This window comes from Neofelis nebulosa, chromosome 16 (assembly GCF_028018385.1).
Source record: "Neofelis nebulosa isolate mNeoNeb1 chromosome 16, mNeoNeb1.pri, whole genome shotgun sequence".
Taxonomy (NCBI): Eukaryota; Metazoa; Chordata; class Mammalia; order Carnivora; family Felidae; genus Neofelis; species Neofelis nebulosa.
In genome coordinates, this window is record NC_080797.1 from 11,588,911 (window position 1) to 11,610,546 (window position 21,636).

A 21,636-nucleotide genomic window follows, 5' to 3' on the forward strand; every position below is an offset into this window, starting at 1 on the left:
GGAGTTTCCACCCAGACCCCTTGCTTGGTGTTGGAGAAACTGAGGCCCAGGGAGGGCCCATTGCCTGCCCGAGCGTCCCTGCAGCAGTGGGCCAGAGGCTGGGTAAAATGAATGACTGGAGGGCACACTGATGGAGGGGCCGGTTGGAGGTAGGTTTTCGAGGCTGACCCGGTAGCCTGGTCCCGGCTCTCTCCAGGTAGGGTGGGGCCGGCTACCCTAGAGGGCGGGGCCTCCCGACAGGGCCCCGCCTCCGCCCCGCCCTCCCTGCGGAGCCACAGCGGGGGAACCCAGTTTCCGAGGAACTTTTCGCCGGCGCCCGGCCGCCACCGGGGCCAGGACAGGACGCGAACGCGCGCGGCGGCGGCAGCGGGTCGGGGCCGGCGGACGCGACACTCGCTGCGAAAGTCCGTACGCGGCGGCGGGCCCGGCGGGCCGCCCGGAGGAGGCAACTGCGCCATGGACGAGCCGCCCTTCAGCGAAGCGGCCTTGGAGCAGGCGCTGGCCGAGCCGTGCGAGCTGGACGCGGCGCTGCTGACCGACATCGAAGGTACGTCAAGGGCCGCTTGGGCTCCGCGGGAGCCGGGAGCTCAGGCGGCGACCGGCCTTTGTCTCCCCGGCCGGCGCGGGCGCTGGCTCTGTACTGCTTGCGCGGGGCTTCCCCGCGTCTCTGGGCCGCGCGCTGTGGGCCTCCTTGTCCAGACCGCTCTGAGCCTCCCTGTGCCCGCCCTGGCGTGTCGGGCCACGCCTCGCCGGGTCTCTTGGAGGCTCAGGGCCGGGCACGTGCGCCTCTGAGCGTCCCGGGCCCCGCGCCGCGCAGCCCGTGAGTCCTCAGCCCAGTGTCGGCCGAGGCGGGAGCTTGAGACCCGGGCGTCGCCGAGGCCCCGCCCCTGCTCCAGCCTTGACGTCAGCTCAGGGTTACTCGCGGTCATTCCCTCCGGCCTGAGAGTTCAGCTCGGCTCAGAGCTCACGCGCATGCGCGCGGCGCTTCCTCCTGTCTCTCCTCCCTCTCCCCTCCACCCCGCCCCCGTCCGGTGCCCCTGGTCCAAGACGGGCATCGCTTCTGCAAAAATTTATTCAACAGTTACTGAATGCCAGGCCGTTTCCTAGGCATTGTGCGGAGGGGGGATTCACAGACCGGCCTGGGATCCTCCTTTCCTTGGGAGCACGTAAATCCACCAGAAAAACCGCAAACGGATATTTAGTTGCAAGTTGGGGTGGAGCAGGGGTGGGGTGAGACCGCATTGAGCAGACTTTTGAGCTGAGACTGAGAGTCAGCCCCGGGCCCTCCTGGAAAGGATGTTTTCCCAGCCGAGGGCGTGGCAAGGGCGAAGGCCCCGAGTTTGAGGAGTTAAGAGGAACGCACTGGAGGTGAGGTTGGGACCGTTGATAAAAAGAGGATCCCCTGTGGGCTGGAGAGCGGACTAGGACTGAGGTTTACTCACATCTTTGAAAGCATCATTGTTTGCTTGACAGAGGAGGGGTTTGGGGACAGTGCGGCAGGTACCATCTGGGAGGCTGTGGCCCCACTTTGTAGATAGGGCAAACCACAGTCCCCAGCAGACTGCCCTCCGTGGTCGCTTCGCAGTTTCAGCAACACCGGCTAAAGTGCGCTTGGTCGATGGGGAACCTGAGGCCAAGAGCACAGGACTCAAACCTCCCACAACCTAGACAGACATGTCCATGGAGCCCGTGGCACCTGGGGTTACCAAAACAGGCACAACTAAGTCACCCACTCCTGTCTTACCGCAGCCTTGCATGGTAGCTCAGCTGGCTGTCAGCCTGGGGCCTTATCAGCTCCCCTTCCCCACGGGCCAGGCCAGGGGAGGGTCTGGGAGGAGAGACCCTGATTGTGGGGCTTTTCCAAAGCAGGACTTGAATCTGGACACTACTCACTTACTTTGACGTCCTGCCCAAGCTCTCTCAACCTCTGTGCCTCAGTTTCCCACCCTGGATACAAATGCTTCCCTTCCTAGGGGAGTTGGGAGAATGGAATCAGGGCAGGTGTATCCAGAACACAGATCTGGCATAGACCTTTCTTATTGACTCATAGAAGCAAGCATTAGGTCCTGAGGCCCAAAGGCCAGGCCCTCCCAGCCATTGGGGGCTGGGGGCAATTAGGCATCAGCTCTAGTCTGTGAGAGAAGGGGAAAACACTGGGGCCTCGTGCTGGTTGGGGCTTGACGTTTGCCTGCCACAGTAGATTTCTCAGCTTTTATCCAAACTTTCTGTCCCCCGCCTGCCACCCGCCCCCGCCAGTTACACAGAGGATCTCTTTGCATTATAGAAAAATTAGAAAGTGCAGGAGAGCAAAAATAAAAAAAAAAACAACCAAAATCTTCCTTAAACCCATCACGCAGAGATAAGCTGTGTTAATTATGTGGCGGATTATTTTCTGTGTATGTCCATATATATATATACGTATATATATATATTTGATTTTGAATGGCTCTACACTTGTGATCTACTTTTTGAAAACATCATTGAGGTACAATTTACCTGTTGTAAGATTTACCCATTTTAAGTGTACAATAAGTTTTTACATTGACCAAGTTGTGTTGACCATCACCAGTTAGTTGTGGCACATTTTCATCCCCTCTATTTACAACTGCTCCCTGGTCCACACCCAGCCTTCCACACCCAGCCCAGGCAACCGCTAACGCTAACGCTAACGTATACTTTTAAAGAGAATAGGGTCCATTAGCTCACAGCAGGTTGTAACTTGCTTTGTTCCTGTATCTACAGCCAGGCAGCAGTCAAGTTCCTTGGTTTATCTACTGGGTCCCTCATTGATGGACATCCAGGTTGTTCTGTTCTTATAAACTGTACTGCAGGGGACACCCCAGGCCAGTCTTTGCTTGGATGGATCCTTCTTTAGTTCTGTAGGCAGAGGTTCTGGGAGGGGAATTTATAGTCAGAGACCAGGCCTACTTGTGAGGCTTTTATCCTGGCCTTGGAGAGAGGCAGATTCAGGGTCTAGAGAGATGTGACTTGGGTGTGGGAAAGGTACGGTCTCCAGGTCCCCTGAGATGACAGAAGGTTGAGAGGTAGGCCAGGCAGGCCTCGAGTGCCTGAAAGGGTAGATGGACTGAATCTTGGAGGCAGTGGGGAGTCCTGGGGGGGATTGGAGCAAGGCGTTGCCATGCCTGGTTTATATGTCAGAAGCTTCCTCTGGCCGCTGGAGTGGGGGAATCACAACACTAACTGAACACTTACTGTATCCTGGCACCTAGCTGACCATTGGGTCCCCCTGACAACCCTAAGTGGGGTAGACTTCAGATCTTCATCTTACAGATGAGTGAGTGCCTTGAGGCACACAGAGAGGTTAAGTGACTTGCCTGAGGTCACATAGCCAGAACCTGGCAGAACCAGGATTCAAACTCAGGCTGTGGACTCCAGAGGCCACGCTCTTAACTGCTGTGCTCCTAAGAGTGGGGGTGGGGGTGGGAAGCAATAGAACAGGGAGCCCTGGAGGCTGCTCCATGTGGGGCTATGCTGGGGGCCTGGGAGTAGATCAAAGAAGGGTCAGAGGCCACGCTGTCACCTCCCTCTCCCAGCCCAGAGCAGCCTTGAGCCATGAGATGAGGACTGTCACCAGGCAAGGGGCCAAAGGCCTTGAGCTCCACCCAGCCCTGATGCCCGGCTTTGCCAAACCCTCTGTCCTATGACGGGTTTGGGGGCGGAGCTGCCAGCATGAGCCCGTAGTTCTGTGGGTGAAGGCATTGCCTGGGCCCGGTACACCCCAACCTCCGGCGAGCTCCGTCTCCTCCCAGGGCCTCCTGTTCTGGCTCTGTGCTTTGGGGGTCCTTGTGGCAGTGGGTGGAGGCAACGGGAGAGCAGTCCTGTGCCATGTTTGGGATTGGTGTTAAGCCCCCGGCAGGTTTCACTTCTCTGATTAATTTCTCAGATCTTGTCCATGCTTTTAAATGCCGGAGAGGCAAGTGGCCGTGAGATTCCGGCAGGGGCCGGGCTGAGTAGTCACCCTGGGGGCGCTGGTTTATTTGAAGCCTTTGGTGGCACAGTTCATTCTCCCCTCTGCCCGGGTATCCCCACCTTCACTCTTTTTCATACCCCGGCAGTCCTCCCAGACAGGGTGGCCTTCCTGGATCTCACCCCTCCCCGCCCCAGCTCAGCACTGGCAGTGTTTTCTGGCGCTCTCCCGGCCCTGGGGTCCGTCCGTCAAGGTACCTGAATAAACCACAGGAGGGCCTGCCTTCTAGGTCTCAGCCCAGGCCTGTCTGGCTGTTTTCTGGCTCCAGGGCAGTCCTGGTGGAGAGAACACACATTGGGGGCCATTCTGCCACCCCCCTCCCCACCTCTCCCCATGTTATCTCACACCCAGTTCTTCCCCCAGTCCCACCAAGAGGAAATACAGTGCAAGACTGCTTACTGTTCAGCTCCCAGCTCCGGGCATACAACTCCTCAGTCCCCAAACAGCGATGGCTCCTCAGTGCCCCCAAGATAAGGTTCCTTTGTCCCAGCATGGCGTTCCTGACCTGCAGGGCTTACCAGACCTGTCTCTTCGGGGGGATGGACAGAGGCATGCTGGGAGTAGGTTGAGGTGTCTGGGGGTTACCTCCTGTCCAATGTTCACTTCGCTGTGGACGCAAACATCCTGAGTGACCTGGTCAACCCCAGGCAGGGGTCACCGCCAGGTGGAGGACTGGGATCTGGACTTTGTCTGAACAACAGGTGCAGCTCAGGTGGGAATGGCAGCACTGGCCAGAGGAAGTATCTCTGGCCTTGTCTCTTGCCAGCCATCGGCCCCGTGGATGTGCCTTTTGATCCCCAGACCCGACCGGGACGGCATTCATGTGACACCTATGTCCCATGTGGCTACACAGAGGGGGTTGTGTGAGGGGAGGCAGGAGAGCCTTAGAGACAGATTTGGGGCTCCCACAGGGGGGGATCTTCAAAAAAAATTTTTTTAATGTTTATTTTTTTGAGAGAGGGAGAGAGAGAGAGAGAGAGACACGCACGAGCAAGGGAGGCACAGAGAAAGAGGTAGAAAGAGAATCCCAAGCAGGCTCCGTCCTGTAAGCGCAGAGCCCGACACAGGGCTTGAACTCATGAACCATGAGATCATGCATGACCTGAGCTGAAACCAAGTCAGAAGCTTAACCGACTGAGCGACCCAGGCGTCCCTGAAGGGGCGGGGTGGTCTTTGAGGCTGGCTCCAGGTGTGTGATTCCCATGCTGAGTTTGGGAGGTGGCACAGGGAGAGTTTGTGGCCTGGAAAGGCCCACCCCCACCTGGAACCCTGCTCAAGCTCACCTCCTCCCCCCGAGTGACGCTCCAGCTCTCTCCCAGCAAGCCTGTCCCTCCCAGTCACATGCCAGGCCTACCCCTCCTAGGGCTCTGGGGTTCCCACCAGATCGCAGGGGTCTTCAAATTCAACCCCTGCTGTGTGACCATGAACAAGTGGCTTAACCTATCTGGCCTTCAGATTTTCCTCAGTGTACTAAGAATAATGATAGAAGCATCTTCTTGTGGGTGCCTGGGTGGCTCAGACTCTTGATTTCAGCTCAGGTCATGATTCCAGGGGCCGTAGGATCGAGCCCCATGTCTGGCTCCTCACTGTGCATGGAGCCTGCTTGAGATTCTTTCTTTCTTCCTTTGCCCCTGTACCCTTCTCACGTGATCTCTCTGTCTAAACAAACAAACAAACGAAAACCTTTTCTTGGAGTTGTGGGCAATCAGCCCATTAGAGCTCAGCCCATTTAGAGCTCAGCCTCTAAATGAACTCATTTAGATCAAGGGCTTATGTAGCACAGGACACATAGTAGGCCCTCAACCAATTTTCATCCTTTAGAGCACTTAACCAGGACCCGGCACCTAATATGTTTAGCTTATTATCCAAGGATCCTATGTTGGAAGTTTCTATGGGCTGTGGTTCCAAGTTCTGAGCACCCACCATTTTTGATTCTGGCTCTCTGCTTGGGAGACAAGGTGGGGCTGGGTAAAGTGGGGAGCCTCTCACCTCTCCCCCTGCCCGATCCCCAGGGGAGCAACACCCAGTCCTCAGCTACCATTAAAGATAAAGAGACTAGGGGCGCCTGGGTGGCTCAGTCAGTTAAATGTCTGACTCTTGATTTTGGCTCGGGTCGTGATCTCACGGCTTGTGAAAATGAGCCCTATGTCAGGCTCTGTGCTGACAGCCCTGAGCCTGCTTGGGATTCTCTCTCTCTCTCTCTCTCTCTCTCTCTCTCTCTCTCTCTCTCTCTGTCTCAAAACTAAATAAACATTAAACAAAACAGCAGCACGTGGCCTTCGAACCAATACATCCTCTTCAGGTTGAAAACAGGCTGCAGGGAGACAACCCAAAAGGGGGAAATAGATGTACAGCACTACACAGGGGACAGCTGCTCAGTGGTAGGGGACTGCCCCCAAACTGCCACTGTCTCGGGCCCTGGGTTGGTTTTCAGCTACCAAAATGACGAGTAGGTGCCCCAAGCCTTCACCTATGACAAGATGTCTGAAGTGGTGCTTCCTCGCACCTGGTATAGTGGCCATCTTCCGGGTCACGTTCAGGGTTGTTTGGTGTGTGCAGTTGGGAACTAGCGTGTGGAGTGACACAGAGGAGGGAAGAACCTGAGAAGGCGGCATCAGATCGCGTTTTGAAAGAGGAGCAGTAGTTTGCTAGGTAGACAAAGGCTACCGGGAAGGGCATTCCTGGCAGAGGGAACAGCCTGGGCGAATGTATGGTAGCCCTGAAGAGCTTGGCGTGTTCGGAAAGCAGACGGGGAAAGTGAGGCAGGGAGAGAGCCCTGTGGCCGGAGACCGGCAGCGGGACGGTGGCTGGCTGGCTGTTCAAACCTCTGATTCTCGTCCCCTCTGTGCTCAGCCCTGTGCTGAGTGATGCCAGGGTTCGGGCCCTCCCAGGCAAGGCCCGGCCACTAATGGTGGTCAGGAAGGCCTCCGGGAGGGGGCAGTGCCAGAGCTGAGCCTTACTGAGCTTTGTGCTGCCTCCTCTTCCGTTCTTGCACACCACACACACCTCCTGACCGGATACAAGTGCTGCCAGCAGGTTGGGGCAGAGCCAGGCTGGAGCGAGGGCCCTCTCCTGTCTCTGGCAGGCTGGAGCTGACCAGTGTGGACTCTGGGGTTGGTGGACCTGTGTCTGAGTCCCAGATTCTCTCCTTGGCAGAGGCAGCCACTTGGACACACGGCCTCTCTCTGGGCCTTAGTTTCCTGGTCCGTCTCGAGGGCCCGTGCCCAGGTATGCTGGGGCTGCAGCCATGGGCCCGTCCTCTTCCAGGAAGAGCCAGCACACATTTGCACTCCCAGGCAGCCCCGCGTGCACAAAGGACAGTCTGTCCCCGTTGCATCCATGACCAGCCGAGGTCGTGCAAACCTGCTGACCTGAATCCTCAGGAGGATCAAGGAGGCACTGGTAGGAGCAGCAGGAATGAATGGCAGGCAGAGTGTAGCCCTGGCTTCCCAGAATGTTCGGCAAGTGTCCCATCCCTGCCTCGTGCCCTTCGAGCAGGCAGAGGTGGAATGCTGCGGGCGTCCTATAAGCCCTGTCCCATGTCCTCTCCTGTGACGGTGCGGCTTTATATCCTTCACTGTTCCTCAGAGTTGTGCAACTTTGTGATCTGCATTGCACGGGACAGTTTGCAAATCCTTTTCCTGCCCATTTCCTGGAGAATTGGTGTCCTTGGCTCAGGCAACGGACAGCCTGGAATCTCAGCTTCCTGGCTGCCTCCCTGAACTCTGTCCCCTCTTTGCTCCCTTTGCTCTGGCGACACTGGCCTCCTTGTTGTCTCAGCATCATCACACCAAGCTTGTATCTACCTCAGGGCCTTTGTACTTGCTGTTCCTTCTGCTCAGGACATTCTTCCTCCCTCCTGGCCTCTTTCATTCAGGCCTCTACTCAGATGTTACCTCCTCAGAGAGGCTTGCTGATCACATGTGTAGCGGCCCCTCGCACTGTCTTTATGTGGCCTCTGTTTCTTCATGGTGCCCATCACCATCTGTACCCACAATTCCTCCATGTATTTGCAGACTGTCGGCCACTGGAACATAAGTTCCACGAGGGAAGGCCTTTATGCTTTGTCCCTGTACCCTCAGTCCTGGCAAAGGCCTGACACACAGTAGACACTTAAGAAAAGGCAGTAGATATCGTCAGAGAGACGACTCTGGGCTTCACGGACCAGGCCATGTGAGGGAGGTAGTGAGCTCCCTATCTTAAGAGGCTTGCACACAGAGCTTGTTTGGGGTTCAAGGCCTCATGAAGGTTGGATGGGCTGGAGGCTTCTGTGATGATCAGATCTGGGCTCCTGCCAGTTGGTGGTATTGGGTCCTCCCAAGATTTCCGTCATGGCCTCACAGAATAAACAGGCCAGAGAATAAAAGGCTGCCCCACATCTGCCTTCCAAAGGAGGTTTCAAGGTAGAACCAGGGAGGGAGAGGGGCTCAGGTTTCCTGTTGGGCCCTGCTACAATCAGGGCAGGACTGGAGAAAGGAGAGGAAAAGGGAGGAATCCAGGCTTGGGGAGGAGGTGAGGAAGGTGAAAGATTGGAGGGGGTGCGAGATGGGCCCACTGAGGCTCAGAGTCTATGCCTCCTTTTCTTCCTTGTGTTCAAGGACATGGACCTTTGGGCCTTCTGAGTCTCTCTTTATGCCAGAAGCCTAGTGTTCAGCTCACTGGAGAAGGGCCCACCACTTGTGAGCCATGGCCAGCTTTTTGGGGCCTGCTGTCTTGGGCACTTCTCTTGCCTCGCCCTAGTCCCAGCCCAATTTACTCTGCGTAAAACAATCTTCATTAAATGGTCACGGAGCTCTGACTTGAATGTTGCAAGTAATGGGCAACTCACTACCTGCCTTAACAGTTCTAGACCATTTTGTTTGCTGCAGAGGGACTAACGTTTACTGAGATCGTGCTGAATGCTGGGTGTTTCATACACTTGCTCTCTTGTTATTTTTTTTTCATTTTTTTTTTAGTGAACCTACAATGTTATATTAATTTCAGGTGTACCATATAGTGATTCAGCAATTCTATACATTACTCGGTGCTCATCATGATAAGTGTGCTCTTAATCCCTGCCACGTCCCTCATCCATCCCCACCCCCACCCTCCTCCCCTCTGGTAACCACCAGTTAGTTCTCTACAGTTAAGAGTCTCTTTTTTGCTTTATCCTTTTTCTCTTTGGTTTTTTAAATTCCACATGTGAGTGAAAGCGTATGGTATTTGTTTTTCTCAGGCTGACTTCTTTCATTTAGCATCACACTCTCCAGCTCCATCCATGTCGTTGCAAATGGCAGTAGTTCATTCTTTTTGATGGCCGAGTAATATTCCATTGTATATATTCATTTTTCTTTCAGCTGTTGATGGGCACTTGGGCTGCCTCCATAATTTGGCTTTTGCAAATACTGCTGCAGTAAATACGCTTGCTCTTCTAGAACCCCACCCCTGTCACCTCTGGAGACAAGGGGTGGAGGCTCAGAGAAGGGGAGTGACCTGCCTGGGATTACATGGCAGGTGAGGCACAGAGGGAAGGCCCGCCCCGTTGGCTGTGTGGGGAAGAGGTGGGCTGTAGGGCTTGCTCTCAAATTTACCCCCCCCCCCTTAGCACCCAGCTTCTGCAGGAATTGGCGGGCACATTCAGCTCCAGGGGAGAGTGAGATGGGGGGCTGCTCAGGCCATGAGTTCGGGGAAAGGCTGGCCCCTCATATGCCACCAGATGCCTTGTGACACGCAGGTCCTCTTTCCCGCTGCATCTTAGTTTAGACCGTGTCCTCTGCCCCATGGCCAGCGCCCCCTCTCAGGAGCCTTTCCTGACTCCTGCTACCCTCAGGGGGGCATTGGGTGACCATTCTCCCTCCTACCTCCTCAGGATGGAATGGGGGCAGAGCACAAAGATGTGGGAAATGGAAAACAAAAAGGCATGAAACTGTGGAGAAGGGAAGAGAAGGATGAGACAGGAAGTGGGTGTCCCAGGCCTGACACCCTCAGGGCTGGCCCTGGCCCTGGCCCTGCCCTGAAAAGTTTCAGGCCAGTATTTACTTGTCGGTCCTGCCACATTCTGGGCTCAAAAACTGGGGAACGTGGTAAGGAAGAACAGAGCCATGAGGGTCTGCTTTTGAAACTTGTGCGTGGAATTCAGGCCTTGGTGTCTAACCTGTCTTCAGTCTTTCCAGCAGCAATGCTTTGGATGAGGTCACAGTCTTTCCAGCAGCAATGCTTTGTTTTGGTTTTTTTTGGGGGGGGGGGTGAGAGAGGGTGTGAACACCCATAAGCTGAGGAGAGAGGGAGGTGGAGGTGCTAGAGAATTTCCTTATCCTTGGCACCCCCTCCAAAGCCATGGAAAGATCTAGAAAGATCAGGAAGTAGATGTGTGTAAGGGAGATGAGGCTGAGTTTCCTTGTTTATAGGCTGGTGGAGAGGGAGAGAGATTGGGGGCAGGAGGGACTCCAGGCCTGAACACTCTGCCATGCCTGCCTGCCTGCCTGCCCAGGATTCAGCCACCCTCCAAGGCCGCAGGAGACAGAGACAGAGGAGGGGCAAGCCCCCGTGCTACAGTTGAAGGCTGGGGCAGGACCTGCTGGTGGTCTGGCCACAAAAGCCCAAACTGGCAACCTGGGCAGCTTGCCAGGCTCTGTTCATCTGTATGTGTGTTGAACTTTGACCTTACTCAGAAGGGGAGGCAGTCCTAGGTACCTCCTCAAAAGACCCCCAGAGCCTGTCACCCATGCCTTCTTTACCTTCTGTCCCAGGGATTAGGCTGCCTCTGGGCCTCCCAGGACCCTGCAGTGAATAAGTGAGTCAGGCTATACCTGGCGATTGCCGGGGTGTGTGTGTGTGTGTGTGTGTGTGTGTGTGTGTGTGTGTGTGAGACCTTGGGGGCCAGGGCAGACTTTGCTGACCTCCTTCCCTCCACCCCAAACCCAGATTCTCTGCAAAAGGACATCTGTGCAGACAGACAGAGGCCTCAGGTTCCAGTATTATCTGAATGAGTAGTTTGGGATAAGGGTCTTCCTTCCTCACTCTGGGCCTCAGTTTCCCGGCTGCGGCCAGTTATTAGTCATCCATGTGCTGGGGGATGGCCCAGGAAGGCAAGGTCCCCGCACCTAAGACCAGGCGGCCCTTGGCCTTACGTCAGCGCTTCTTGGTACTGAGCGCAGCACCCATTTTCTCCTTCACTTTTCTCATTAGAGGCCCAAGGAGATGTGATCATCCCATTGTCTAGAGAAGCAAACTGAGGCCTAGGGGTGGGGAGCCGCCCAGAGTGTCAGCGATTTCCAAAGAGTGTTGGGGCATCCCTTCCGGGGGCCTCCCGGTCCCGAGCCCACTCCGCGGCGCTTCGCGGATGTGGTCGGAGCTGGGGGCTTAAAGGGGCCGGTGACCGCCAGTAACCCCGGCGGGTGTCGGCGCCGAACGGGTTAAGGGCCCGCGCCCGCGAGTAACCCCGGCCCCATTCAGTGCCGCGGGGTGAAACCCGAGCCCTAGCCGCCGTCGGGGGTGGGGCGGGGCAGGGGCGGGGCCCTAGTGAGGCAGTGGCGCGGTCGCTGATTGGCCGCGCGCGCTCACCCCATGCCCGGCCCGCGGCCCTGGGGGGGGCGGAGCCGGCGGGGGCGGGGCGAGGCGGGGGGGCGGGGCGCTCGGCGGGCTTTAAAGCGCGGCGGAGCCCTGACAGGTGGTCTGCGGTGCGCGGAGACCGGCAGGCCAGCCGCCGGGGCGCCCCGAAGGGGCGGCGGGCGCGGGCCGCGGAGCCATGGATTGCACGTTCGAAGGTATTTTTTGGAGGACCCCCCCAACCCCTTTATCACAGAGCCTCCACCTCCGCTGCGGGGTCACCACCCCGGGTTCCCTCAGAGGGGGGCGTGTGTATGCAGTGGCTGTGGAGCTCCCAATAGGAAGAGCCAGTTCCTGAGGGGGCGGAGTGCCAGTTCCCGGCTCTCACTGGAGTTGGTGGGCCACCCCCCCACACACTCCCCCCTCCCCCGTTACTTACCCCCACCCAGGCGTTTGGAGTGAGAGGGTGGCTTTCCCAAGTCCTCCAGGGAGGAGTCCTGCTGTCCCATCTCCCAGCGCCCCCCCACCCCGCTCCCGTGAGTCGAATCTGGGATCCCAGACCTGGATTCAGTTTTTCTTTCAGGGCCTCGGTTTCACCATCTGTCAGAGGGGCTCATGAGGGCTGGGGTGAGGGATGGAGAGCCCCGCAAGTGAAAGTGCTGTATGCGTTTCCCACCTGCATCAACCCCCCCCCCCCGCCGCCCCCCGCGGACCCATGGGGTGTTTCCATTGGAGGACCCAGGGAGACTGAGCCCGGCACCCCCTTCTCATGCTGCTGCAGCCCATAAGGAGGTCCCCTCCCTGCCTGGGCACCTGTCAGTAGGAAGGAGGCAGGCAACAGTGCGTCCCACGGGGGGCCAGCTTCCTGTCCCCCAAAACCTTGCGGCAGCCCTGCCGTGAAGGCCTTCATCTTTTCTTGTACAGACGAGGAAACTGAGGCCCGGTGAGAGGAGGCTGTTGGCCCAGGCCAACAGTGGCGAGCAGGGCCGGTTGCTCAGGCTGGGGACCTCGGGGGCCCGCGGGGGTCCCAGGGCTGTGCTCGTGGGTCCTGCTGAGCACTTTAACCCAGTGGGTGGCTGCCCCTGCTGGGTTAGAGGGCCCCAGGCCAGCACAGCCAGGCAGCTAGTCTCCCGCCAGCTGGGGGAGAGGCTGGGGCGAGTGGCGGGGAGTGTGTCCCAGTCTGGACGAGGAGGAAGGAGCCAGGACAGACAGCATTCGCTTTTATAGAGGGGAGACTGAATGGCCTGGTCTCGAGGCTGCTTGGCTGCAGGGTCGGTCTGGGCTTGCGCCCAGAACACGCAGGGACACGCTGGTTGGCACACACGTGGCCAGCGGCTGGCTCAGCCCCAAGCCTCGGTCTGTTCCACAGAAGAATGGGTTGGTGATGGCAGCCCTGACGTCCGCAGTGCTGGGCCTAAACCCCAATTCTGCCTCAGCGTAGGTGTGGGGCAAGTGAATGGGCCTCGTGGGACCGGGTCCCTGCAGGGCTCTGACCTTGTCCGGTTGTGGCAAGGACTGTTGGATACATACGAAGCACCAGGCATTGCTTCAGGTGTCACAGGTGCCCAAGCAATGGCTGTGTGTCTGGGGGCACGGGCTTATGTGGGTGGCTTTCTATTTCTGCATCATTGCTCCACACGTACAGCTGTGTGGACAAGAGGCAGGGAATGTATGACGCCCTGTACAGGGGCCAGCCCCTGCCCTGCTGTCACTCACACAGCCTCTTCTTTCTCCAGATATGCTTCAGCTCATCAACAACCAAGACAGCGACTTCCCGGGCCTGTTCGACCCACCCTATGCTGGGGGTGGGGCAGGGGGCACAGACCCTGCCAGTCCTGATGCCAGCTCCCCGGGCAGCTTGTCTCCATCTCCTGCCACCATGAGCTCCCCACTCGAAGGCTTCCTGGGGGGACCCAAGGCGACACCTCCACCCTTGTCCCCTCCCCAGCCTGCACCCAACTCATTGAAGATGTACCCGTCTGTGCCTGCCTTCTCCCCTGGGCCTGGTATCAAGGAGGAGCCATTGCCGCTGACTATCCTGCAGCCCCCAACCCCGCAGCCCCTGCCGGGGTCCCTCTTGCCCCAGAGCTTTCCGGCCCCAGCCCCACCGCAGTTCAGCTCTGCCCCTGTGTTGGGCTATCCCAGCCCCACTGGAGGCTTCTCCACAGGTAAGGGGAGGGGGGGGGCATGGGGGGCGGGGACAGGCAGGAGCACAGAGAGGAAGGTCTGCTGCGGTCTCGGGAGAGGAATTGGCAGACTTTAGACATTGGGCCTCTGCTCTAGTGCCTCAGACACCCCGGTACTAGCAGTCCTTGTGTTCTTGTTATTGTGGGGTGAAGCATTGCCTCCCACTCTGCCGGGGTGTCCACATCCACGCTGTCCTTCCAAAGACAAACGCCTGCCAGGAAAGCCTGTGCATCTGCATTCGAGCTCTAGGCATGGGTTGTCCCCATAGGAAATAGGCCCCGGGGGGTCATGACTCATCCAAGGCCATAGGGTGATAGGGCCCTGAAAGGTAGGTTGAAAGTGGGTTAGGGCAGCCTGTGCCCGCAGCCCCAGCCTTTATCTCTGCAGGGACCCCTCCAGGGAACACCCCGCAGCCGCTGCCTGGCCTGCCACTGGCTTCCCTGCCAGGGGTCCCGCCCGTCTCCTTGTACACCCAGGTTCAGAATGCGGCCCCCCAGCAGCTGTTGACAGCCACGGCCACCCCCACAGCAGCCCCTGGAACAACCACCGTGACCTCGCAGATCCAGCAGGTCCCGGTGAGGAGGGCTGGCCGGGTGTCAGGGAGGTGGCAGCCCCTGGTTCAGACTCCCAGCTCTTGGCTGAGGCGTCCCCCTCTCCCAGGTCCTGCTGCAGCCCCACTTCATCAAGGCGGACTCTCTGCTTCTGACGACCATGAAAACAGATGTGGCGGCCACCGTGAAGACGGCGGGTATCAGCTCCCTGGCCCCTGGCACGGCTGTACAGACAGGGCCCTTGCAGGTCGGTGGCATGGGTGGGGCGGGAGGTCAAGGGGTCTGCGCTGTGCATGCCCGGCTGGTAACCCGTACCGGCCCTTTAGACCCTGGTGAGCGGAGGAACCATCCTGGCCACAGTGCCACTGGTAGTGGACGCCGAGAAGCTGCCCATCAACCGGCTGGCAGCCGGCGGCAAGGCCCCGGGCTCGGCCCAGAGCCGTGGCGAGAAGCGCACAGCCCACAACGCGATTGAGAAACGCTACCGCTCCTCCATCAACGACAAAATCGTCGAGCTCAAGGACCTGGTGGTGGGCACTGAGGCGAAGGTACGGGCAGCAGTTTTCAGAGGCGCTTCTGGGGTGACCCTGGGGAAGGAGGTGACCGGAAGAAAAAAGAAGGATTGAGACCGAGCCTGGGCCGTGGGCTTTAGCCTCCTTGGGCCTGGCCAGGGCCAGTGATTCAGCTGCACTTCATGGAGGGAGGCTCCCCTGTGTGCCGGGGGCTAATTTAGGTACTGGGGATACAGCAGCGAACAGACAGACAAAAAACCCTGCTCTCTAGGAACAGACGTTCTAGGGGGGACGGGGGGTGACAAGAAACAGGATAAATAAGTAAGCGTTAGAGCACGCCATATGGGGGTAGGTGCTGTGGAGGAAAATAAAGCAGGAAGAGGGATGGTGAGAGTTGCACATCTAAACCACCTCACAAAGGTGACATTACATAAGCAAAGACCTGAAGGAAGTGAGGGAGTGAGGCACGAAAACGGTAATAATAATAGCAGTTAGCCAGACACTGTTGTATGCATTTTACGTATTAATCTTGACGCCCATCTGGGGAGTTAGGTTCTCCTGCCTGGGGGAAGAGCATTCCGTGCAGAAGACATAGCAAATGCAAAGGGCCTGAGGCAGCGGTGTTGTAAAGCAGCGTCACCCACCTCGCCTAGGTGCCTACTTGCCAGGCCTGACCGGCTCCCTGTGCTGTCTCTCTCCTACCACCTACAGCTGAATAAGTCTGCTGTCTTGCGCAAGGCCATCGATTATATCCGCTTCCTGCAACAGAGCAACCAGAAGCTCAAGCAGGAGAACCTGAGTCTCCGCACGGCTGCCCACAAAAGCAGTGAGTCCTGGCCTCACCCTTCCCTTGGCTCTGCCCACCTCCCCCGCCCCTGCCTGCCCCTTAAGCTCTAACCCTATAAGGGCCCTCAGCCCCTCCTTTGGCCCCAACTTGACCTTCAAGAGCTGGGCAACCTCCTAGTTGCCCTCTCCACAGGGCCCTAAGCTGACTTGGAGTGGGTATCCTAGCCTTCACCCCCAGCCCTGCTCCTTTCTGGCCCACAGAATCTCTGAAGGACCTGGTATCAGCCTGTGGCAGTGGAGGAAACACAGACGTGCCCATGGAGGGCATGAAGCCCGAGGTGGTGGACACGCTGAGCCCGCCACCCTCCGACGCCGGCTCGCCCTCTCAGAGCAGCCCCTTGTCCCTTGGCGGCAGGAGTAGTGGCAGTGGTGGCAGTGGCAGTGACTCAGAGCCCGACAGCCCAGTCTTTGAGGACAGCCAGGTAGGGTCCTGCCGTTCCCTCCCCCCACCCCCGCCTGTCTCCCCGTGATAACATCTGAGCCCTAAGACTAGGTCAGGAAGAGGCCCCTAACATATCCCACCTCCCATTTTATAGACGGGAAAACCGAGGCCTGTAGTCATGTGAGGTCCCACAGTGAGTGTGGGTGGAGTGCTGAGCCCTTCCTTGTTCCGTCCTCTCTGGGCCACTCCCGCTCTGCCCTCCCTGACCTGCCCACCACCCCCCAGGTGAAGCCGGAGCAGCTGCTGTCCCCTCACGGCCGGGGCATGCTGGACCGTTCCCGCCTGGCCTTGTGCACACTCGTCTTCCTCTGTCTCTCCTGTAACCCCTTGGCCTCCCTGCTGGCCAGCCGGGGTCTCCCCACCCCCTCGGAGGCCAGCAGCACCTACTACCGTCCTGGGCGCAGCGTGCTGGGCACTGAGGGCAGAGGTAGGACAGGCCAGCGTGGGTATCTTTGGGTGAGAGGTGGGAAGGGATACTCGGGGGGACCCGAGGCCCGTGGAGCTGGGGCTCTGGATTTCCGGGGAGCTGTGTCCCCCATCCTTCTGTCTGCCCCCAGATGGCCCTGGCTGGGCCCCCTGGCTGCTGCCCCCACTGGTCTGGCTGACCAATGGGTTGCTGGTGCTGGTCTTCTTGGCGCTCCTCTTTGTCTACGGCGAGCCGGTCACACGGCCCCACTCAGGCCCCGCCGTGCACTTCTGGAGGCATCGCAAGCAGGCTGACCTGGATCTGGCCCGGGTAAGGGGTCAGATCCTGGAGGTGGGGTTGGGGGGACTGGGCGGGGCCGGGACTTGGGCAGCCCCCGGGAAAGCGCTGGGTGCCACTCCCCGTCCCTTCCCTGTCATGGTGAATCGGGCCCTGTCTTCCCCACTCCTGTCTAGCCTTCAGACTCCCATTGAGTGGGGGACACTAGGGTCATGGTGCACAGCCCAAGGTGGAAGGATCTTCAGAGCAGGAGGGGTATCGCGTGCTCAGATTCCCTGACACCCCTTTCCTTACCTGGCAAACCCTCATCCCCAGGGGGACTTTGCCCAGGCCGCCCAGCAGCTGTGGCTGGCCCTGCGGGCGCTGGGCCGGCCACTGCCCACCTCCCACCTGGACCTGGCCTGTAGCCTGCTCTGGAACCTCATCCGCCACCTGCTGCAACGGCTGTGGGTGGGCCGTTGGCTGGCAGGCCGGGCAGGGGGCCTGCAGAGGGACTGCGCCCTGCAGGCGGATGCCCGCACCAGCGCCCGAGACGCAGCGCTCGCCTACCACAAGCTGCACCAGCTGCACACCATGGGTATGAAGGGTGGGGAGCCGGGCCTGAGGGGCTCCTGCCGCCCCTGCCCCACACCCCTGCCTCACGTCCTGCCCATTTTTCAGGGAAGTACACGGGCGGGCACCTGGCTGCCGTCAACCTGGCACTGAGTGCCCTGAACCTGGCGGAATGCGCGGGGGATGCCGTATCCCTGGCCACACTGGCTGAGATCTATGTGGCCGTCGCGCTGAGGGTCAAGACCAGTCTCCCGAGGGCCTTGCATTTTCTGACAGTGAGTGGGTGGCGGGCTGGTGGGGACAGGGCTGGGGGCATGTCCCTGCAGCTCTGACCAGGGGCTGCACTGGAGGAGGCAGCTGGTCGCGGGTGGGCTCCCGGGCCTAGCTCGGGTCTCGGGCCAAGGTCTGGTTTTGAGTCCCTGTCTGGGTCCAGTGTGACAGCCCAGCTCCCCTCCCCTACAGCGCTTCTTCCTGAGTAGTGCCCGCCAGGCCTGCCTGGCCCAGAGTGGCTCGGTGCCTCTTGCCATGCAGTGGCTGTGCCACCCTGTGGGCCACCGTTTCTTCGTGGATGGGGACTGGGCCGTGTGCAGTGCCCCGAGGGAGAGTCTGTACAGCTTGGCCGGCAACCCAGGTGCTCTCTCACTCCTGTGCCCATCCCCTGTCCTCCCACCTCTTCCTTTGTCCCCCATGCCCATGACGCCCCCCGTCTGTCGTTGCTGTGGAGGCTGCAGGAACGGGAAGACTGGCTCTGTCTCAGTGGGGGCTCCTCAGAAGCAAAAAGGGAGACAGAGATTTGGGGGCAGGTGGTTGATTTGGGAGGTGATCCCAAGCAAGACCATTCATTGTGCAGCAAGGAGATCAGATGGAAGGGGACAGGCTGACAGAGGCACGTTATTAAGTAGACTACACTGGCCAAGGTGGGTCATCCTATCCAAGGACAGGGGTGGGAGCATTTATCTGTCCCACCTGCATGACCAGGAAAGAGCACTTGGTGGGGAGAGGTGGATGTGGGGGCCCTTCCTCCCACCCCGCTCACCCACTCCTCCCTGCAGTGGACCCCTTGGCCCAGGTGACTCAGCTCTTCCGTGAACACCTCTTGGAGCGAGCACTGAATTGCGTGGCTCAACCCAGTCCCAGCCCTGGATCAGCTGATGGGGACAGGTGAGGGGCCCTCCGCTCCCCTGCAGGCAGGCGCTCTCCACGGTGAAGTCTGGGAGTGGCTACGTCCAGGGCCCTGTGTGGGTGGCCAGAGCCGGGCTGCTGTCCACCCGCTGGGTGGCCCCAGGCGCATCTCAGTTCCTCCCCGGGTCTGCTTCCGGCCCGGCTTGGCAGGAAGAGATGGCCGCACGGTACAGCTAGCACATCGGTCTGCGCTCTGGTGGGAGGTGAGGAGGGCTGGGGCCTGCCCAGGCCCCCTGCCACCTGCGCTGACTGCCAGTCCTGTCTTCTGATGCAGGGAATTCTCAGACGCCCTTGGGTACCTGCAGCTGCTGAACAGCTGTTCTGATGCCGCCGGGGCCCCAGCCTGCAGCTTCTCCATCAGCTCCAGCATGGCCACCGCCACCGGTGAGCCCCCAGGCCCCTGCCCTGTGACTCCCAGCTCAGCTTCGGGTACAGTGTGGCTGAGTTGCGGGGAGCCTCCCCACCCACACCCCTGCTCCCTACAGGCACAGACCCCGTGGCCAAGTGGTGGGCCTCACTGACGGCCGTGGTGACCCACTGGCTGCGGCGTGACGAGGAGGCAGCCGAGCGGCTGTACCCGCTGGTGGAACACCTGCCCCGCGCCCTGCAGGAGTCCGAGTGAGTCCCGGCCGGAATCTCCCGCCCCCCCCCCCCCCGCCAACCCCAGCACAGCGCTGTTCCCCCCAGCCTCTGTTCCGTGCCGTTGGGGTCACCGCCTTTTCTTCCCCCGTGAAGCCACAACCAGGGCAGTGGGGAGCTTAGTGAGGGCCTGGGCCCGGTCTGACCATCAGTCCTCTGCCCTGGCCCCAACAGGAGACCCCTGCCCAGGGCGGCTCTGCACTCCTTCAAGGCTGCCCGGGCCGTCCTGGGCCGCAGGAAGGCAGAGTCTGGTCCGGCCAGCCTGGCCATCTGTGAGAAGGCCAGCGGGTACCTGCAGGACAGCCTGGCCACCACACCAGCTGGCGGCTCCATTGACAAGGTGAGGGTTGGTGCCGGGGGCCTCGCAGGTCTGGGGGGCGGTCGCGGCCTTTCCACTCCCCGGACGTTCTTCCTTGGGTTGCAGAAGACTGTGGGGTTAGCCTGACAGTACAGGACTTGAGGCCCGGCTCGCCTTGCTTTTCTGGCTGAGGCTTGGGTCCAGGGGAAAGTGGCCACCCCACCGCCCCCGCCCTCAGTTTCCCCACCCCCAGGAGGAGGGGTAGGGTGAGTGGTCTGGCAGAGCCCTCTTTGGAGGCTGCCCCTGTGGCAGGCGGCAGGTGTGGGGGCCTGGAGAGGCGGGCGGCCCCGCGGTGCATTGCTGTTGCATTGCACGTGAGTGAGGCGGGTGCAGTGCCTCGGCAGTGCAGCCCGGAGCCGGCCCCTGGCACCGCGGGCCCCCACCCTTCCCCTCCGAGAGCCGGAGGCCCCCCTGACCCCTGCCCTGCCCACCACCCCCAGGCCATGCAGCTGCTCCTGTGTGACTTGCTCCTTGTGGCACGAACTAGCCTGTGGCGGCGGCAGCAGCCGCCCGCGCCCACCCAGGCCTCGCAGGGCCCCGGCCCTGGGGCCCAGGCCTCCGCCCTCGAACTGCGTGGCTTCCAGCGGGACCTGAGCGGCCTGAGGCGCCTGGCGCAGAGCTTCCGGCCTGCCATGCGGAGGGTGAGTGCCCACGGGGCCACGAAGCAGCAGGTGCGGGGAGAGCCGGGGCCTGGCCTGAACCCCGACTCCCCCGGCCTCCTCGTGCCCAGGTGTTCCTGCACGAGGCCACCGCCCGGCTAATGGCAGGGGCCAGCCCCACGCGGACACACCAGCTCCTGGACCGCAGTCTGAGGAGGAGGACAGGCCCCTGCGGCAAAGGTGAGAGGGGCACCGCCCTGGTAGGGGGCGGGTCGTGGCCCCGCCTCCCCTCCCCTCCCCGCCCAGGGGTGTGATGGATGCGGAGGGAGACTGGGTAAGAGAGGCAGAGACCAAGGGACTTAGTGGTGCTTGCCTGATGGCGATGTCCTACCTGTCAAATGCACCGGGGGCCACCGTCCTCCGTGGGATGGGCGACTGTGCACGCCTCTCTGAGTCAGTGGCACGGGACAGGCCCTGGGGAGGGGTCTGAGGCTCCACTCGGTGCGCCTCGACAGGCCCCGAGATCCCACCCGGCACGGCCCTGCCCCTGACGCGCGTGCGGTGTGCGCAGGCGCGGCGGCGGAGCTGGAACCGCGGCCCACGTGGAGGGAGCACGCCGAGGCCTTGTTACTGGCCTCCTGCTACCTGCCCCCCGGCTTCCTGTCGGCTCCAGGGCAGCGCGTGGGCATGCTGGCCGAGGCGGCGCGCACGCTCGAGAAGCTCGGCGATCGCCGCCTGCTGCACGACTGCCAGCAAATGCTCATGCGCCTGGGCGGCGGGACCACCGTCACCTCCAGCTAGACCCCTCGCCGGCGGCCCCAGCGCCCCGGTGTCCTTCGGCCTGTGTGCCGGGACGGAGCCTCGACGGCCAAAGGCAGCGAGAGACGGTCCACCCACGGACGGCACTGTCTCCTGGGGCGGGGGGGGGGCGGGGTATGGAGATGGGAGGCACTCAGGTGCTTTTGCTGCCTCTTGACCTGGGAGGCCGGAGGGGGCGCGACCCCACCACCCCGACTGCGCCCCAACCGAAGAGGGAAGAGCGGCGGCCAGCATGGTGCTGACCTCTGGTGGCCGATCGGGGGATTGCAGGGGCCTGGCCGGCCGATGTCACCTCCTGGCTCTGTTAGGCACCCGGTCGCTTTTCCCCCTTCTGTCTCAGAGAGTGGTACATTTCACTGAGCTGAGGGGGGCCGACTTGGCTTTCCCAGCCAGCAAGGGGGCCCTACTCCAAGGCGCCTCTCTCCCTTCTGGAGAGACTTGTACATAGTGTAGATCGGGCGCACCAGCCTCCTGGCCTCTGAGGCTCAAGTGTTACTTTGCCTTTTGCAAACTTTATTTTCATAGGTGAGAAGTTTTGTACAGAGAATAAAAAATGAAATTATTTATAACCCGGGTTTTGTTCTTTGGGGGCGGAAGGTATGCGCTTTTGCTGATAGAAGAGCCAGAGGGGGTCCTTTGGGTCTCCCCTCCCCACCCGCTTCCTGCCCTAGACCCAGGCAAAGGTTTCCCACCCTTATCCGCCATTAGGGACTAAAGTTTCCCCTTCGATG

General features: G+C 60.2%; 1 protein-coding gene and 1 long non-coding RNA gene across 9 annotated transcripts; one reads left to right on the top strand and one right to left on the bottom strand.

Annotated features, from left to right (window-relative positions):
- Positions 1–273: 273 nt before the first annotated feature.
- On the top strand, positions 274–21,474 carry SREBF1 (sterol regulatory element binding transcription factor 1). Of its 5 annotated transcripts, none has more exons than XM_058704118.1 (19): positions 275–547; positions 13,252–13,683; positions 14,090–14,277; positions 14,363–14,500; positions 14,580–14,801; positions 15,477–15,591; positions 15,813–16,033; positions 16,279–16,480; positions 16,611–16,789; positions 17,072–17,333; positions 17,417–17,583; positions 17,771–17,939; positions 18,361–18,469; positions 18,765–18,874; positions 18,976–19,108; positions 19,304–19,469; positions 19,928–20,128; positions 20,218–20,326; positions 20,658–21,474. In XM_058704118.1, exons 1-19 carry the CDS (start codon positions 457–459, stop codon positions 20,885–20,887), a joined length of 3,444 nt encoding a protein of 1,147 aa, XP_058560101.1. In that variant the 5' UTR covers positions 275–456; the 3' UTR covers positions 20,888–21,474. The 5 variants fall into 5 exon arrangements, with proteins under 5 accessions (XP_058560106.1, XP_058560101.1, XP_058560102.1 ...); XM_058704119.1 differs by having other exon boundaries at positions 18,982–19,108; XM_058704120.1 differs by having other exon boundaries at positions 14,102–14,277.
- LOC131497650 (uncharacterized) lies at positions 1,059–6,974 on the bottom strand. 4 transcript variants are annotated; one of them, XR_009255062.1, is made up of 4 exons: positions 4,388–4,707; positions 4,186–4,263; positions 2,707–2,892; positions 1,059–1,696 (listed from the first exon to the last, which is right to left on the bottom strand). It is a non-coding gene; the product is annotated as an uncharacterized LOC131497650 (long non-coding RNA). The 4 variants fall into 4 exon arrangements; XR_009255063.1 differs by lacking the exon at positions 1,059–1,696 and adding an exon at positions 1,703–1,969; XR_009255061.1 differs by lacking the exon at positions 1,059–1,696 and adding an exon at positions 6,814–6,974 and having other exon boundaries at positions 2,703–2,892; positions 4,388–4,595.
- Positions 21,475–21,636: the final 162 nt, after the last annotated feature.

What these genes read in the sequence shown, in the direction of transcription:
- SREBF1 (XM_058704123.1), top strand. Translation starts at nt 457, where the DNA reads ATGGACGAGCCGCCCTTCAGCGAAGCGGCCTTGGAGCAGGCGCTGGCC. An exon ending in TGGTGGGCACTGAGGCGAAG is followed by an intron (nt 14,802 to 15,476) that starts GTACGGGCAGCA and finishes TACCACCTACAG; the next exon opens with CTGAATAAGTCTGCTGTCTT. An exon ending in CTGACCTGGATCTGGCCCGG is followed by an intron (nt 16,790 to 17,071) that starts GTAAGGGGTCAG and finishes CCTCATCCCCAG; the next exon opens with GGGGACTTTGCCCAGGCCGC.